Source organism: Anomaloglossus baeobatrachus, chromosome 3 (genome assembly GCF_048569485.1).
Source record: "Anomaloglossus baeobatrachus isolate aAnoBae1 chromosome 3, aAnoBae1.hap1, whole genome shotgun sequence".
NCBI classification, from domain to species: domain Eukaryota; kingdom Metazoa; phylum Chordata; class Amphibia; order Anura; family Aromobatidae; genus Anomaloglossus; species Anomaloglossus baeobatrachus.
The window spans coordinates 39,249,710-39,268,859 of record NC_134355.1 but is presented as its reverse complement, the minus strand read 5'-3'; the positions used below and the strand labels follow the sequence as shown (position 1 = coordinate 39,268,859).

At 45.7% G+C, this 19,150-nt stretch overlaps 1 protein-coding gene across 1 annotated transcript in view; it reads left to right on the top strand.

Moving 5' to 3' along the window:
- KCNK2 (potassium two pore domain channel subfamily K member 2) overlaps nucleotides 1-19,150 on the top strand; it is a 180,926-nt gene that overhangs the window by 106,429 nt on the left and 55,347 nt on the right. Inside the window, exons 5-6 of the mRNA XM_075339137.1 lie at nucleotides 17,063-17,249; nucleotides 17,533-17,672. Coding sequence (XP_075195252.1) covers nucleotides 17,063-17,249; nucleotides 17,533-17,672 — 327 coding nt within the window. The remainder of the gene's footprint in view (nucleotides 1-17,062; nucleotides 17,250-17,532; nucleotides 17,673-19,150) is intronic.

The following is a 19,150-nucleotide window of genomic DNA, read 5'->3' as shown; positions in this document are numbered from 1 at the left end:
CTGGGGATCCCAGGAGGGGGAAAAGCCTTGACCTCCACTGGAATAGTGGAGGGGGCCAAAAGCCTCCATCTCCACTCAAGGGGTGTGGTAAGAGAGTCTGGTTGCTAGGTGGCGTAGGCAAGAACAGGAGAGGAGGGGCAGTGAGCCAGTTCAGTGTAGAGTTCAGGGAGCTCGAGTGAGGAGCAGACCCCTGGGGCTGTGCAGTCTGACAGCGCCCGCGCAGTGGCTACCGACGGGGGAGAACGGTCAACTAGGAGTGCTACCCGAAATCCATCTTCAGCTAGAGAGAGAGCAACGGAGTGGGAAGTAAGGAGACTGCTAGAGAGTACCAGGCCCAAACGGGCGGCAGATCCCGATGCGGGGATAGATCCACCTTTCCTTGCTAAACCTGCCGGTGTGGGGCTCTCAAAGCCCACGCCACAACACCACAAAAGCCGCAGCCACGTAGCCACAGTTAGGGCCCATAGTTCGCAGGAGGCAAGCAGCTGGAGTGATCTGGTCCAGGCGACAAGCAAACGGCAACTGAAGGGGAGTGAGGCTTCAGCAACTTCCCTGGGTGACCCCCATAGGGACTCAAAGTCGGGGTTGCCCCAAACCAAAAAGGGCTAAGGAAGGCGAGTTGGTAGTCACCCTCACAAGTCAGCCTGAAGGACACCTGGTTCCCACTTGGTTCATCCCAGCTACGCCCGGGTCACTCACCCTGCCATCAACTGTGAGTAAAAACCCTGAAAGACATCCTGCTTGTGTGGAGTCATTCTGCGCCTTGTAGTTCTACACATCTTCACAGGGCCCTGGGGCTTGCCTCACTCTCAGGAGGCTACTACAACTGGCTGCACCCACCATCAGCCCCAGGCATCCCTTAACCTGCAGTGGCGGTCTCCACTGACCGCAAATCTGAGAGTGGCGTCACGACAAATAGAAGATTTCCTACCTGTGACCGGATCCAGCTGCGTGGAGTCCCTGAAGGTAATGCATCGACACTGCATCAGCGGGGCTTCACATCTGGCGTCACGAACAGGATAAGGACTAGACCTGTTCAGACAGGTGACCATGTGCCTGGGCGGTCCGCTTGAAAAATTGGAAGCGCCGCCATATTGCCACCATGAAAAGCGCGCTGAAAAACAACAGCAGCCCGCGCTGGAAGAAGTTACCGCCCACGAAGAGGTGTGGCTACCCAGAGATCCCCTGCAGAGTTCTGACCTCGCTTGTGAAGAGAGCGGAAGCGTCCAGAGACGGCGGAGCAGAAGAGAAGCCAGCAGCTTGTTGCTAGAGAAAATGGCGTCTGAGTGCAGAGACCCGGAGCCAGGCTCCGCTGCCTGGTGGTGTCGGGAGCTCGCCGAGTTCTGCGATCAACTGGAAGCCAGGGTCGGAAGGCTGATTAGAGAGGGGCGGGCGGAGTTTCTGTGGATGACCGCGGCGGTTCAGGCCTACGAAGAGAGGGCCACGCGCCGAGTGCCAGATCGGGCGGTGACGACTCAGACCCCGATGCTGCTACCGATGGGTGAGTCCAGTGTTACCCCTGCCAGCGCGAGTGCCCCGACCCCTGCTGCCACTCCCGCAGTCCCTGAGGAGGCGCCCGGCGCGGCGACGCTGAGCCAGGCCGCAGCCACGCCAGGTGCGGCCCGCCAAGCCCAGGCCGCCGCAGCGATGCCCTGCTCGGCCCGCAAAGAACCGGCTGCCACCGTGACCCTCATCCGCGCCGCAGGCGTGACGCTGACCCAGGCCGCCGCCATGCTAGGCCCGGCCCGCCGAGACCCCACCGCAGCAGCAACGCTCGTCCGCGCCGCAAGTGAGGTGCTGAACCAGGCCGCAGCCACGCCAGGTGCGGCCCGCCAAGCTCCGATCGCTGCAGCGACGCCCAGCCCAGCCTGCACAGAGCCCACTGCAACAGCGACGCCGATCCAGGCCGCCGCCATGCCAGGCGCGGCCCGCCAAGACCAGGCCGCCGCCACGCCAGGCGCGGCCCGCCAAGACCAGGCCGCCGCCATGCCAGGCGCGGCCCGCCAAGACCAGGCCGCCGCCATGCCAGGCGCGGCCCGCCAAGACAAGCCCGTACAAGTATTTACCCCGGCCTGCAAGGCCAGAGCAGACACCGCTCCCCAGTCTAAGGAAGTCCCTACTCGGAAATCCCTGGTAGGTGAGGACCCCGCATACTGGCAGCTGAAGGCTGACCTGGAGGCCAAGTTCCCACAGGAGATGGTGGACCGGTACATGCTCCCTCCGCACACCCCCAAGGCAACTCCTGCCGCAACTACGCCAAAGAGTCCCTTGCCTGGGCCTGCTGAAGAAAGTCCATCCCCAGCACTGCCACCGAAGGAGTGCTCAGAAGAACTAAGGGGGAGAGGAAGCCAGGAGGCTGAGGAGCTGACCCCGGAGATACCAGCAGTGGATCCATGCCCAGAGCCGGAGATGTTGCCATATTCCCGCTGGGATGAAGAAGATCTGACACCGTCTGCTGAGGAAGATTTGCCTAAAAGCCTCACCTGGGAGCTTGTAAGCTGTACCTCGCAGAATCCAGCCCGCAAGACACGGCGCCGTAGCAGAACCCAGTTTTCCCCTGCACCGCCATCCCCAGAGCAGAGAGAAGTCACGGCCAGAGACCTAGAAGAAAAGCGGTTCCTGAGAAGAGCCAAAGCACAGGTCAGAGGACCCCTTTGTAGAGGAGTAGTAGAAGATTTCAGCCTAAAATCAGGATACGGCTTCATAGTAGCACCAGGTATAAAAGAAGGCATTTTTGTCAATAGAAGGGACGTTAGAGCTAATTTGCCCAGAGGACATCCTGGAAGAAACCTAAGAATGGGAGACGCAGTACAATTTACCATGCATCAAGGAGAAAGAGGCTGGTATGCGCTTGATGTTACACCATGTCCTAAAGAAAAAGAAACAGACACAGAAGAAGAAAGGAAAGACAGAGATAAAGAAAGAAAAGACAAAGAACCTACTGACGAGACTACCACAGATGAGGAAAAAGGTCAAGGAAGCAACAGGTGCCGCAGCCCTACAGGCCCAAGCCCTGGTGAGGAGGAGTCTGCATAAAGTTCATGTAAAGTAAAGCAAGTTACCAGTTTGAAGTTTTGCAACGTTTTACAAGTTTAAGAATGTGCCCACATAAACTAATGTGAGAAATAAACCTTAAGGCTATGAACTGGCTATAGCCACAAACTCTCGCAGTGTAAATAGTTACACCAGAGGGTACCACCACCAGAGCCAGCCTGTTTAGGGGCTTGGCTCGTCTGCAACCAGGGAGCACGTCCGTATATGGGGCCTTGGCTCACCTGCAACCAGAGAGCATGCCTGTTTATGGGGCCTGGCTCTCCACCACAAAGAGGGTACCTGGTCAGCACCAACTGTGGAGGCCGCCTCTACATCCTGCCAGAAGAGGCTGAAGGCGCGGATCCACCAGGCCAGGTATACCCTGAAACCACCAGCCCATGAAAGCCGCCTCTACATCCTGCCAGAAGTGGCTGAAGGCGCGGCCAACGTGAAAGGGTTTTGGGTGGGTTAACGGACTTGTGGGTGGAGGGTGGTGATGTATGGTACCTGGTGATCTTAAAAATGTTTTACATGTTTTAATGTTTTATGCATTTTAAAATGTTGTCTTGCAGCCCGAGGACGTGCTGGTGATAACTAAGGGGGAATGTGGCGCCCCTGACCTGGTCAGGCACCACTGAGTACTGCACCCATGCTGGGAACAGTACAACACAGGTAATCCAGAAGGCTGACCGGGGTGTGGTACACAGGCGCATAGTGATCAGGTCTCACACATGTACCCTTGAGAGGACCCCTGGGGATCCCAGGAGGGGGAAAAGCCTTGACCTCCACTGGAATAGTGGAGGGGGCCAAAAGCCTCCATCTCCACTCAAGGGGTGTGGTAAGAGAGTCTGGTTGCTAGGTGGCGTAGGCAAGAACAGGAGAGGAGGGGCAGTGAGCCAGTTCAGTGTAGAGTTCAGGGAGCTCGAGTGAGGAGCAGACCCCTGGGGCTGTGCAGTCTGACAGCGCCCGCGCAGTGGCTACCGACGGGGGAGAACGGTCAACTAGGAGTGCTACCCGAAATCCATCTTCAGCTAGAGAGAGAGCAACGGAGTGGGAAGTAAGGAGACTGCTAGAGAGTACCAGGCCCAAACGGGCGGCAGATCCCGATGCGGGGATAGATCCACCTTTCCTTGCTAAACCTGCCGGTGTGGGGCTCTCAAAGCCCACGCCACAACACCACAAAAGCCGCAGCCACGTAGCCACAGTTAGGGCCCATAGTTCGCAGGAGGCAAGCAGCTGGAGTGATCTGGTCCAGGCGACAAGCAAACGGCAACTGAAGGGGAGTGAGGCTTCAGCAACTTCCCTGGGTGACCCCCATAGGGACTCAAAGTCGGGGTTGCCCCAAACCGAAAGGGCTAAGGAAGGCGAGTTGGTAGTCACCCTCACAAGTCAGCCTGAAGGACACCTGGTTCCCACTTGGTTCATCCCAGCTACGCCCGGGTCACTCACCCTGCCATCAACTGTGAGTAAAAACCCTGAAAGACATCCTGCTTGTGTGGAGTCATTCTGCGCCTTGTAGTTCTACACATCTTCACAGGGCCCTGGGGCTTGCCTCACTCTCAGGAGGCTACTACAACTGGCTGCACCCACCATCAGCCCCAGGCATCCCTTAACCTGCAGTGGCGGTCTCCACTGACCGCAAATCTGAGAGTGGCGTCACGACAAATAGAAGATTTCCTACCTGTGACCGGATCCAGCTGCGTGGAGTCCCTGAAGGTAATGCACCGACACTGCATCCGCGGGGCTTCACAGTTTCTCTTTCTGAGATTTCTTGTGCTTCCTGCCCCTTCTGACCCGGTGTCTACGTCGCTGCTTGTATTTGATAAAAAATCCTCGCTGGTTGTGGGATCATGAGTAAGATTTTCTTGGGGTGCAAAATTCCTGGGGTTGGATTGTGCCCCTCGTCTTGAGTTGCCATGATGCTTCCATTTAAAGGCAACTCCTTTCTCAAAATCACTACGGTCTCTATTCAGTTTGTGTTTTTTTCTCTGTATGACATCATCCTCGTATTTGTCCAAAGAATCCTTCATCTGTGTCAAAAATGGCTGTACCTGTGACACCTTATCAAATTTATTAAGATCGTTTTCCTTAACCTTGATCTCCGTTTTGATATTGGAGAATAATTCACGGTCATGTTCAAGTAATAAATTAATGATTATATTTGAACACTTCAAAAGACCCTGCTCCCATGTATTTTTGAAAGGTAACGTGGGTTCCCATGCAGGAAAAATTTGCACCCTTAACCCCCGAGGGCAGATGTTTGCTCCCAGGTACTCTTCTAAACTTCTGATGTTCCAGTATAAACCGATCCCTCTTTTATGTAGGGTCAAAAGCTCCTGTGAACACTTAGAAAAATCTGTGTCTACTGCAGTATTAGTGCCCATAGACAATGGGTTATCAACCCCTTGTGCGCGCCATGACGCTTCTCTGGCTTCCCAAGCCATAATAATATCAATACGACAACAAAGCAGGAATTAAAGTAGCAATCACGCATAAAGACAATATCAACTATCAATAATGACCCACAAATGGGCACAATCAGTATATGCGGATATGTAGTATGGCGTGCTATCCCAAGAACCTGGCAAGCCAGACAAACAACACTAGTAAATAGGAAATTAGGGATGCACAGCACAAAATCAACACGGTTGAGTGCAGCCTATGTGTAAAACAATGATGCAAGCAAAAAGGAGAAAACAGTACACATAATAGAGGCGCACATCAGGATCATGCAATATTCAAATATAATAAATTTTTATTGGGTCAAAAAGAAAAGACAAGGACATCTTGACTCACTTGCCCCCCATGGGCTTAATGAGGAACTGCTGTACACTGGTTTCCTGGGCTAGGTTGTTGGTACTTATTCTTGGAGAATTGGCTCATTATGTTCTTGACTGTTGTTCCTTTGCAGTTCACCTTCTGATGGCATTGAATTAAGATCTGGCGTTATGTATTGTCTACAACATGAAGATAACGGCAAGGGATGATTCAACAGAATAAGAGATCAAACTATGATCAGTGAAAAAGTGGAGGGAAGAGATCAAGAGTGAATCCAGCAATAGAACCTGTGATGAACATGGGGGGTTGACGTCTACCGGGACCTATATATTATTTGTGACTGGACATTATGCCGGTATACACGATTTATGCCCTCTACTTTTTGTCTTGATATATCAGAAAGGGCAGTGCGAGTGGATTGTAGTGTCCGTTTCTGTCTCTGACTATTTCAGAAATATGATATGAGTCAACCCATGGTCAAATTTTATCTGGTCCTGTGGTACTCTATTATTGAGCTTAAATACACTATGTTCACTTGAATTTTGATCTTATATGTATTATTAAGCTCGTGTTGACACTTATTATATGTCCACCTGAAGATCACTGTGTTTTTTTTTTTTTCCTCAGTTATGCCTGTAGTATAGATTGTCTATATTTACCATTGAGTCTGGCACGGAGGTTTCTTTCTAAATTCTAAAAACTATATATCCTTATTTTCATCTAATCATCTTCCCTAATCATAGATTTAGTTGGTACTTATAGATCCACCTCTATTTACCCTTAGGAATATTTATCTGTATAATATCTGGACTCGAACGCAGATTCTTGTTTGTTCTGGCACTTGTGCTCGTGTATATCCATCTCCCTGAACTCTATATGCTGCGTTAGATCTGCCTGTGCTGCTGGGAGGGACGCCTTCTACCATGCACGGCTCGCGCATGCGCATTACGATCTGTTTACATGCTCCATTCCCTGGTTGTGTGCACGTGGCTACTGTGTCGTCACGTGCACCCTTGGACTTCCGGTTTTGTTTGCACAGGCACCATTATGCACTGTGCGATCGCTCGCTTCCCTATCAGCAGACCGCTGAGGCACCCAGTGGCTTCAGGCAGCTGTAATTAATTTAACGACAATTGGCAGGTAATCACCTACTCATTATCTGTGTATATATATATGTGTGGTGGGTCCTTTGTCTTACACCTCCCCTGACGAAGCTGCTAGTCAGCGTAACGCGTTGGGCCGTTTCCTCACCCCACTTTTACTCCTTTGTATGATTCATGCATACCTTCTTTGACTGCGCCGGGCCCGGCTGGTAAACGCGCTTATTTTGCGCCCATACTGCTTGTATGCTTAATGGATATGTCTTTGTGATTCTCCTTGCACTTTGTATGGGTGGAGAGCTGTGCACTCTCCTTGTATTCACAATCTTGCCAGCCCAGGCATCTCTGGCACTTTGGCCATAGATCACAGACACTACTAGTGTGATCTGCGGTCCCTGGCTGCATGAGCTTAGTGAAATTCCCTGGCTGGGACTTGTTGTTCCACGTATTTTACCTGATACTATGCGTTCTCCTTTCATGCAATTATATCCAACTTAATGTGTATACACACAAAAAGGAGTACAATTTCCATAAAATGTAATAAATTTTATTTAGCAAAGTATAGAATAAAAACACTAATACATGTACACTCAAATTACATCAATTGTGAGGATAAAGGAGGACCTCTACCAAAAACATCACCCCCCACATAGAAGTATGTGTGTGTGCTTAGTAAACGCATATAAGGATGCCTGTGACAACCATATAAATAGAGGGAGTAGAAATATCCTGAAATCAGGTAGTGGCTTTTGTAATGATTACACAGTGGCTCCTGAACTTAACCAAGGGTAGATACCTATACAATTCATGATGATAGTGCCAGATGAGGTAATCAGTAATCAGTGCAACTTACCCATATGGAGACAAAGAGGAGCACAAGAGCACACCCAGTGGGGGGAAGAAGAAACCGCAACCAATCCTGAACGCGTATCGCTACTGCTTCCTCAGCAGGACGGAGGCAGGGGTGAGAGCGCGTTCATTCCCCGATGTTCAGGTTTAAATACCCCAGATCATTTAATCAGTACCCAGGTGGCGCGCCAGCGTCACAACGGCGCACGCGCAATGAAAAGCCCTCAGTATTTGTGAACTTCACTGTGCAGCACTCAAGCCTCAGTGCGCATGTCCCGGAAGAAATTCCGATGATGTCATTGAGCATGCGCACTGGGCTGAAAGAGGCCGCAAGGTGCATACACCCAGAGGGATTTCCATGGAGTGCGCGCACAAACGCACGCACGTCACAGGGGGACAGAAAGCAGCTATGAATACCAATAGAGTACAGAGTAAGTATAAATGATACAATGTAAACCCGATTTCCCCAATATATATATAGAAAAATCGTACACATATGGGGAGAATATTAAATATGTGATCATTTATTTTCTACAATGGAAAAGACCGATCTGCCTTGGCGACAATCGCACAGTACAGCAATTAATCGCTATAAACACATGTGTGCACACATATGCAAACCGCACAGTTACAGCAATAAATCGCTCTCAGCACACGTGTGCACACATATGTAAACATGCACACGAATCAAATACAGTCAAGTACGGAGAAAATATAGAGAAATAACACACAAATTGGGACCACGGGTGAAAAAAAGGGAGGAAGGTAACCCACATAATTGTGGAATACCAACTAGAATATCTTCATACCATAAGTATATCATAAGTCTATGTAATACAATTATATGGCCATATGTAGATAAAGCCGCCATATGACAAAGCGTATATAGAAATTGATAAAGAGGGTTTAATTCATCTTATTAATACAGACGATCATTAGGTCCTCTGCAATTACTGTCAATGCAAAACTGTATCACCCGAGGTGCCAGAACAGCATACAGCATACAATAATATATACAATAGATAACATCAGATAAATATAGATTCCATAAATTCCATGCATATGTTCGTGTGGTCAGATACGGTGAAATCTCCTCCACGCTGAAAGTGGAAAATCGGGTAGGCAAATGATGTTCCCAACTGCTTTACTCCGTGGGATTACAGGGGCATAAATCCAAATGATGCAAAATCACTTTAAAAACAAGAGAACAAACAAACACAATTAAAAAATGAATCACAAAGTACCATAGAAAGAGATTTACTCCAAAACTCTCTATAAAAATGGGGCGAAGCTGAGCTACTCATTGAGCCCTCTTGGTGTCATGGTGCCAAGGGTAACTATCCATCTACACTCTAATTGTGCCAATTGTTTTTTTAGGTCACCCCCTCTGATGCCGCAGTGTAGCATGTCAATGCCTTTCAATTTAAGTCCAGACGCGTCACATCCATGGAAAGTTTTGAAATGTCTGGGAATTGTCCTCAGGGTTGTATCATCTGTCACCTGTCTCGAGTTTGCAATATCTCGGACGTGCTCCCTCGTCCTTACCCGGAGTTGTCTTGAAGTCAAGCCAACATATAATTTGGAACAGGGGCACGTAGCGAGGTATATAACAAAGGAACTCTTACAGGTTATGTATTTTTGAATCTTAAAATACTTTTTACCATCAGATGATCGAAAATCGGTACCCTGGATGATGGTATTATCTTTACAGGCGAAGCACTCACCACATGTAAAACAACCCCTTCTCCTGGTGGGCTGTTGTGTCAGAAATGGATTGGTTACCTGGGCCACATAGTGACTATCAACAAGAATGTCCCTGAGATTCCTCCCACGACACGGTGTCATTAGGGGAACCCCAGGGACATTCCCGGCTAAAATCTTATCTGTTTTTAAGATTGCCCAGTGTTTTTTCAAACAATCTCTCATTCTGTCCCATTGACAGTTGAATGTTGATATGAATATATAATCCATATTGCTATAGCTATAGTACTAGGGTAGCATTGGAGGGGCCGGATGTGCATACTATTAATATGGACGCAGTCCTCAGTCATGGTATAACTGTGTAACTACCAATTTGAGGGCTCTTTTCACGTTATATACTACCTCAGTATTAATTGTCTTGCTAGGTATTTGTCCTCATCTTTTGATCAAGAAGGTGTTTTGCATGTTATATATTGTTGATTGAACTACTATCTGTTTATCCACATGGAAAGCAACTTAATTCAATTGGAGTATCAGTGAGGTCATATGTCATATGTGTATTTTAAAGGTTTTTATGATGTCCTTGTCTTTTCTTTTTGACCCAATAAAAATGTATTATATTTGAATATTGCATGATCCTGATGTGCGCCTCTATTATGTGTACTGTCTTCTCCTTTTTGCTTGCATCATTGTTTTACACATAGGCTGCACTCAACCGTGTTGATTTTGTGCTGTGCATCCCTAATTTCCTATTTACACACAGAGATAAATCTGCGGCAGATCTGTGGTTGCAGTGAAATTGTGGACAATCAGTGCCAGGTTTGTGGCTGTGTACAAATGGAACAATATGTCCATGATTTCACTGTAACCACAGATCTGCCAAAGATTTATCTCTGTGTGTAAAGTGGCCATAAGTCCTACTACACTAGACTAAAGGGTACTTTACACACAACGATATTGCTAACGATAAATCGTCGGGGTCACGGTGTTTGTGACGCTCATCCGGCTGCCGTTAGCGATATCGTTGTGTGTGACTAAAAGGAACGACGATCAATGATCTCAAAAACGTCAAAAATTGTTGATCGTTGACACGTCGCTCCTTTTCATAATATCGTTGGTGGTGCATGCCGCTGGTTGTTCGTCGTTCCTGCGGCACCACACATCGCTATGTGTGACACCGCAGGAACGACGAACATCTCCTTACCTGCGGCCACTGGCAATGAGGAAGGAAGGAGGTGGGTGGCATGTTCCGTCCGCTCATCTCCGCCCCTCCTCTGCTATTGGGCGGCCGCTTAGTGACGCCGTTGTGACGCCGAACGAATCGTCCCCTTAAAGGAGAGATTGTTCGGTGTCTCCAGCGACGTCGCTAAGCAGGTATGTGCATGTGACGCTGCCGTAGCGATATTGTTCGCTACGGCAGCGATCACCCCCATGATGAAACAGCGACGTGGGCGGGTGCTATCTTGCATGACATCGCTAGCTATCGCTAGCGATGTCGCAGCGTGTAAATCGCCCTTTAGTCCTACTACACCAGACTAAAGGGCACTTTACACGCTGCAATATCTCTATTAATATTGCTAGCGAGCGTACCCGCCCCCGTCGGTTGTGCGTCATGGGCAAATCGCTGCCCGTGGCGCACAACATCGCTAACACCCGTCACACATACTTACCTGCCTAGCAACGTCGCTGTTGCCGGCGAACCGCCTCCTTTCGAAGGGGGCGGTTCATTCAGCGTCACAGCGACGTCACTAAGTGGCCGCCCAATAGAAGCGGAGGGGCGGAGATGAGCAGGACGAACATCCCGCCCACCTCCTTCCTTCCGCATTGCGGGTGGCCGCAGGTACGAGGTTATTCCTCGTTCCTGGGGTGTCACACAGAGCGATGTGTGCTGCCGCAGGAACGACGCACAACCAGCGGCATGAACAACCAACGATGTTATGAAAATGGACGACGTGACAACGATCAACGAGTTTTGACGCTTTTGCGATCGGTGATCGTCGCTCCTATTTGTCACACGCAACGATATCGCTAACGACGCCGGATGTGCGTCACTAACGACGTGACCCCAACGATATCTCGTTAACGATATCGTTGCGTGTAAAGCACCCTGAAGTCTTACACTTTCTTAATTAATTAATACAAGTGCAACGGACCATTTTCGGATTAATAGCAATGTGGTAATGCACACAGGTGGCATTCACTATTCTGGTCCATTTTACCACTCAATGCAGACTCCACCTTCTGGGTCTCTTGGTTTCCAATTTTCGAACTCTTATCAATGTGAAAAATTATAGAGGTCGGTAACCTAGATGAAATTGGCACTTAATACCTTTTTTCTACCTTTTGTGTCCTATTTATATTGTAAGCTCATATGGACTTCTCTTTCTCTCTTGTTTCGGGTCATTGTTGTATTAATTTGTTTTACCATTTGACAAAATTGTACTGCGCTGCAGAATATGTTGGTGTCACATAAATAAAAGTTATTCTAATTTTTTATTACTTTTATCTTTCTCGCTTACTCACTGGAAGAAAAAAAAGGTGGGCAATAGTCATACAAAGCAGAAACGATCCTTACTATGCGATGGCTGGTTGCCTATTTATGTAGCTGAATGGTTGGGAAAGTGGTGCAATGTTTTTCTAATTAGCTAAAGGGAGTGTATATTAAATAGCAATCTTTTAGTAGAGTTTCCCATTGTTTTTGATAGTCCCCATTCTCCCAAACACAGACACAAAATAGCAGGGAGTCCAGATAAAAAGTAGAAGGGGCAAACAACTACAAGTTCACCTCAATAAATTAGAATATCATCAAAAAGTTAACTTATTTCAGTAATTCAATACAAAAAGGGAAACACATATATTATATAGTCATTACACACAGAGCGATTTATTCCTATATATTATATAGAGTCATTACACACAGAGGGATCTATCCCTATATATTATATAGAGTCATTACACACAGAGGGATCTATTCCTATATATTATATAGAGTCATTACACACAGAGCGATTTATTCCTATATATTATATAGAGTCATTACACACAGAGGGATCTATTCCTATATATTATATATAGTCATTACACACAGAGCGATCTATTCCTATATATTATATATAGATTCATTACACACAGAGCGATTTATTCCTATATATTATATAGAGTCATTACACACAGAGGGATCTATTCCTATATATTATATAGAGTCATTACACACAGAGGGATCTATTCCTATATATAATATAGAGTCATTACACACAGAGGGATCTATTCCTATATATTATATAGAGTCATTACACACAGAGTGATCTATTCCTATATACTATATAGAGTCATTACACACAGAGGGATCTATTCCTATATATTATATATAGTCATTACACACAGAGCGATCTATTCCTATATATTATATATAGATTCATTACACACAGAGCGATTTATTCCTATATATTATATAGAGTCATTACACACAGAGGGATTTATTCCTATATATTATATAGAGTCATTACACACAGAGGGTCTATTCCTATATATTATATAGAGTCATTACACACAGAGGGTCTATTCCTATATATTATATGGAGTCATTACACACAGATGGATCTATTACTATATATTATATAGAGTCATTACACACAGAGGGATCTATTTCTATATATTATATAGTCATTACACACAGAGGGATCTATTCCTATTTCCTATATATTATATGGAGTCATTACACACAGAGGGATCTATTCCTATATATTATATAGAGTCATTACACACAGAGGGATCTATTTCTATATATTATATAGTCATTATACACAGAGGGATCTGTTTCTATATATTATATAGAGTCATTACACACAAAGGGATCTATTTCTTCATGTTATATAGTCATTACACACAGAGGGATCTATTTGTACATATTATATAGAGTCATTACACACAGAGGGCTCTATTCCTATATATTATATAGTCATTACACACAGGGGGATCTATTCCTATATATTATATAGAGTCATTACACACAGAGTGATCTATTCCTATATATTATATAGAGTCATTACACACAGAGGGATCTATTTCTTTATATTATATAGAATCATTACACACAGAGTGAGCTATTCGTATATATTATATAGAGCCATTACACACAGAGGGATTTAATTCACATGTTTATTTCTGTTAATACTGATGATTATGAAAACCCAAAAGTCATTATCTCTGAAAATTAAAATATTATATAAGATATAATATATATATTATATAATTTGCATGTTATAGAGTATTTATAAGGAATAAATATAGAAAGGAAGGCATACTTCCCAGGTATAAGAACATTTCAAAATATTTTGTCTGTTCCATTTTACGTGCTGTGGTGTATAGCACTGTGATTAGTGATGGGCAGACTCGCAGATAACCGAGACCAGCGGGTCTATCCAGGTTAAAAAAAAAATCCCGATTTCGACCTTGGATTGGTCCCGGTTATCTGGCCGGACGCCGGTTCCCATATGAGTTTATGGGGACAACAATCTGGCAATTAAAAATGGTGGTAGAAGGAATAGGGAGATAGGAGCAAGCGCTTCATACTTAACGAGTCTCCAGTGCAGCTATAACTGATTGCACAGCCACTCAATCACTTCCAGGGCTGCTGATTTACCTTCATGCATTTGCGCTGCTTTCCCCGTCCACCGGTCGTCCTAGTGTCTTGTCTGTGATTCGTTGTAGTCAGACGCGCCCCCGCCTGTGTGACAGCATCTGACTGCAACGAATCACAGGCACTGTCTGCAGGTCACTATCGCGTTGTAAAGATAAATAAATAAATAAAACATTTGGCGTAGGGTCCCCCCATATTATAATACCCAGCACAGATAAAGCATATGGCTACAGGCTGCATCCCCCAGCTGTGCGCTTATCTTGACTGTGTATCAAAATAGGAAAAAACGCATTATTTAGTTTTTTTTTTAGTTTTTTTTCCCAAGTGCCAGGATCTGGATCATTAGCCGGAATTCCCTGCACTAGGGTACGCTTGAAACCGCGTGGATCCAGACTTTAACAGTCCAGGTCTACCAATCACTAGTTGAGATACCTTGATACCGCCATCATGATGTTGTCTTTTGTGTATCTTAATTTGGGGCTACTCTGCTCTTGGGTCTGTTTTATATAAGATGTCTTTTAGTGGGTTTTGTAAAGATGGTTGTGTCCTGTCTGTAATCTGTATAATGGGGGATCCGGTCTGGGGTGTTTATAATGGTGGGTTCTGTTCTGGGGCTGAATACATGGGATGTCTGTCTAATATTTACATAAGAGGGGGAGTCTCAATTTCTTTATCGGCTTTGTCTATTTTGGGTGGCTGAGTGTCTGTTTGTGGGGTTCGTGTTTGTTTAGGGAGTCTGGTCTGTGGTGCGTTGGAATTTTGTGACGTTCTGAATGTACATATGCATTTTAAAGTCTGAAAAATGGGGGAAAATCCTAGATAAATGGGCAAAGCCAAAAAATGTTCAAGTGTGCTCAAAGCCCACCTCTTTTTATGATCTATTATGCCCTTCCAGAAATTGGGATATTGGCACTACTTATTGGCATTACTTTTCAATATTGTAATAGCAGGGGGTCCAGTGATACCGGTTTTCAGTGTACAATCATCTGAAAACTCTCCAAATTCTAACCTTAAAGTGGTTTTATCAGACGGTGTCCAAAGCCAATAGCTTCTTCATGGGAAGGGAGTGGTACCAATGATGTTACGACTACAGATGAGCGAACCGAACTATAAAGTTCAGGGTTCATACTGAACATGGACTTTACTAAAAAGTAGTGTTCGGAGTTTGGGTGTTGTACATGTGCTAACCACTCAATCGCGCATCAGGGTGCTCGGGTATGCTTGGTGCTTGGCTCAGCTGGATCTACTTGCAGTCTCTGAATGGCTCTCACTGGGGGTAAAAACAACGTCTTCAGAGGTACTGTGCACACAAAAAAAATTTAAAAAATGCCTTTCCTCCACCGGAAATGCTCTGTTTATAGCTGGCTGTATCTGGGCCGAGAGCTGACCTGTCCAATCATTGACTTCCAATGGGGTTTGGGCTCAGGATCAAGTTCAGTTCAAGTCTGTGTCCCAAACTGAACTTTATCTAATGTCCACCTGAACCCGACAAACCCAAACTTCAACAGGTCCGCTCATCTCTAGTTACGTACGACCCCACCACCTGACAAGACGTGTACACAATCAGCAGGTATCATGCATGTGTCACGTTCATTTGATTAAGCATACGTATGTGACGCCCCTGGACTATCAGGTTGTCACAGGGTACTGCGCAAACTGCCCTTCTGTGCGGTATTCCAAGTCCCTCATGGTTCTGGGTCCCTAACTAAGTAGTGTTGCCTCCAACAGCAAATCAAATCCTAGATACACCCTGCACCCCACCCACCAGACACACCAGTAGATAGCTTGAGTGGAATAGAGTCGCCTACCTGGGGGGTCAGGGAGGGGAGATGAGGAGTGTTTTCAGTGAGTAAAGGAGAGTGAGAGTGAGAGGCGGTCGGGAGCGGTGGCTCCTGGAGAAGCTGTCTAGGTTACAGACGGTGGTCTGGGCCTAGAGGAGTCGGACCCCTGGTCGCAGGGGATTGTGGCAAGGTGCCTGGACCTGTTGAGGAGGACAGCCAGCAGCCTAGCACTATCACCGGTCTGGGACCAAAGGCACAACAGGGTACACGGACCCTAGGTCGGGGAGAAGCTTCAGGCAAGCCGACAGTTCACCTGCGGAGAACGGAGCCTTAATGATCTGTTCCTACCCGCTCCAAAATCGGGGCATTAGCGCAACGAGGGGGATAGGACTTTCCAATCCAAAACGGTCCAGAAAATCCCAAACGTGGGCCAGGAGAGCAGGCTCCCACATTTAGCCACAGTGGGCAGTGGGGGCCCGGCAAGTTCCATACTACCGGGCCACCAAGTTGAAGTTAAACTTAGTCCCAGGAGGCAGGTCACAGATCACCAGGCAACACTATTGATGACGGGATCCAGACAAGCTCCCCTCAGTGGCAGCGGCACCCAGAGAGTTGGTTTACTCGGTTGTCAGCGTCTACTTATTGACTGAGTGAGTACGAGAGTGACCCCTGCATCCCACGGCATTCCCCTCACCAAGTCCCGGGGCATCCCCCCTACCCGTGGAGGGCTATGACACCTTGCTGCCCCACTTCATCACCCCGGGTACTCCCAATGGCAGCAGCGGTACAACCCAAATTACCGCACACCACGGGTGGCGTCACGGACTATATATATAAACTCCCCTGTAAATACCCCCCTTCATTTGAGTTGCCGCATGACCCCGAGTCCGGAGACCCTCGAGCCACAGCGAACCCGGATCCGAGCAGCTCAGCTGCTCCCACGGGGCGGCACATGTACATAATACATACCTGCATATGTCTACACAGTTCTGCAGAATCGTAACGTCATTGGCACCACTCCCATGCTAGTGATTTGGATGGTTTAGAAAACAATATTGGACAGGTGTGCGTAATCCAAGCAGGGAGGCATCAGCTGAGTTTAGGTTGCTCTTTTTATTTTACATAGAATTATATAATTGCCTCTTTTACAATTTTTTTTTGTTTTTTTTTTGTCTTTACAGAAGTGGAATGTAAGTCAAACGAAAATTCGTATCATCTCAACCGTCATCTTCATTTTGTTCGGCTGTATATTGTTCGTGGCCATCCCGGCAGTCATTTTCCAACATATTGAGAACTGGCATACCTTAGATGCCTTCTACTTCGTGGTCATCACTTTAACCACCATTGGATTTGGAGATTACGTGGCCGGTGAGTTGATGATATCATAAAGACAAACCTTCTTGAGATAAGAAAAAGTATCCTAAACATAGGCCTATATCATCTCCATTAACATAGCTGATAAGATATTAAATTGGGGAACTGGAAAGCTCTCGAATGTTAGTCAACGAGGACAGTTTTTACGTCCTTTAGACCTTAGCCCTTCAATAGACAGACCAACTCTGCCCCCATTCATGTCGACTTGTAAATTGTTTCTAAATGTTCACCACATTCGGCTTTCATTTACTCACTTGCTTGTCCAATCATTTTCTAGGTGGTTCGGATGTTGAGTACTTTGATTTCTACAAACCTGTCGTCTGGTTCTGGATCTTGGTGGGCCTTGCTTATTTTGCTGCTGTGCTTAGCATGATCGGCGACTGGCTGAGGGTGCTGTCAAAAAAGACAAAAGAAGAGGTAAGAAACTTAAAATGAAACAGAAAATAATAAAAACACAAAATGCAAGTACAATAGATAAATTGTCTGGTCTGGGGAATATTTGGCTGTTGACTGATCTTTTTTTTAGGAATTTGTTGCCCTATACAAATAGGATTTAGGAGTTTGTGATCTCATTGTTGCCTCCATCTTTGTTATGAGAAATGAAAAAAAACAACTTGAAATGTGACTTTATGTTTGGTGTTCAATGGTTTCATGACTGGATATCTTAAACATTATTAACTATCTTGCATTTCTGACGTTTCTTCACCATCTGGATCAGACCACTATGACCATTTCTTCCAGCCATGACTTCTCTCTGTAGGGTTTGCTGTCCAGACATCTTTTACTATTTGCTTTGCAGCCCTCTCCTCACCCTCCACACAAACTCCCGTATCCTGAAAATGATTTATCATCTTGCAATGTCTTCCGAAATCAATTTGGATTCCCAAAAGACATTTCTGACTTTTCTTCTCCATCTGGACTAGACCACTATGACTACTTCTTCCAGCCATGACTTGTCTCTGCAGAGTTTGCTGTCTAGACATCTTTTGCTCCTTGCTTTTCAGCATTTTCTTCACCCTCTACACAAACTCTCTTGTAACCCAATGATGTGCCCTATGCTGACTGTTCTTTCCCCAAAAACATACAAAAATAGTGACCTCCAAAATAAAAAAAGTGCAAGATACATAATGTCCCCAAAAATAGCCAAATAGTGCCATAAAGTGTACTCTAAATAGAAGTGGTGACCCACAAAGTAAAAATGCCTAAATTGTGTCCCTCATGGTAAAAATGCTTAAATGATGTTCCATGAGGATAACGAGCCCTCCTCTCTACCACATGCAGTATGTTTTTCTTCTTAAGGCTCCAATGCCTCTTACCAGTGATTAGACCAATAAAAGTGAAAGTCCCATAAAGGAACTAAGTAATAAAGTTAAAAAAATTTGTACAAATATTTTTCTTAAAATCCCAAAATAAAGAACAAAAAAAAATTATACCAATGAATATGTATATTTATGTAAAACCAAAAATAACCCAAAAAGTATACATATTTGGCATTGCTGCGTCCAGAAAAACCTGATCTATAAAATTGTCACACTAGTTAATTCTTTCAGTGAACACTGTAAAAAAAAGTGGCAAAAAAACTATGCTTTATCTTCCTACTGCCGTGGAATAAAACGCGATCTAAAAGATGTATAAAAATAATAATTGTATCATTATGTCCTGATAAAATCAAGCCATCATTCATCTCTGTCAGCGAAAGAATAAAAACTATAGCTCTCAGAATAGAGCGATGCAAAATCAATTTTTTTTTTTTAATAAAATTGTTTGTTTTTTGTGTAAAAGCAGCAAAAAACTTAGAAAATGCTATAAATGTAGCATCACTGTAATAGCACTGACCCGAAAAATAAAACCGCCTTATCACTTTTACCATACGGTCAAAGGTGCCAAACAAACAC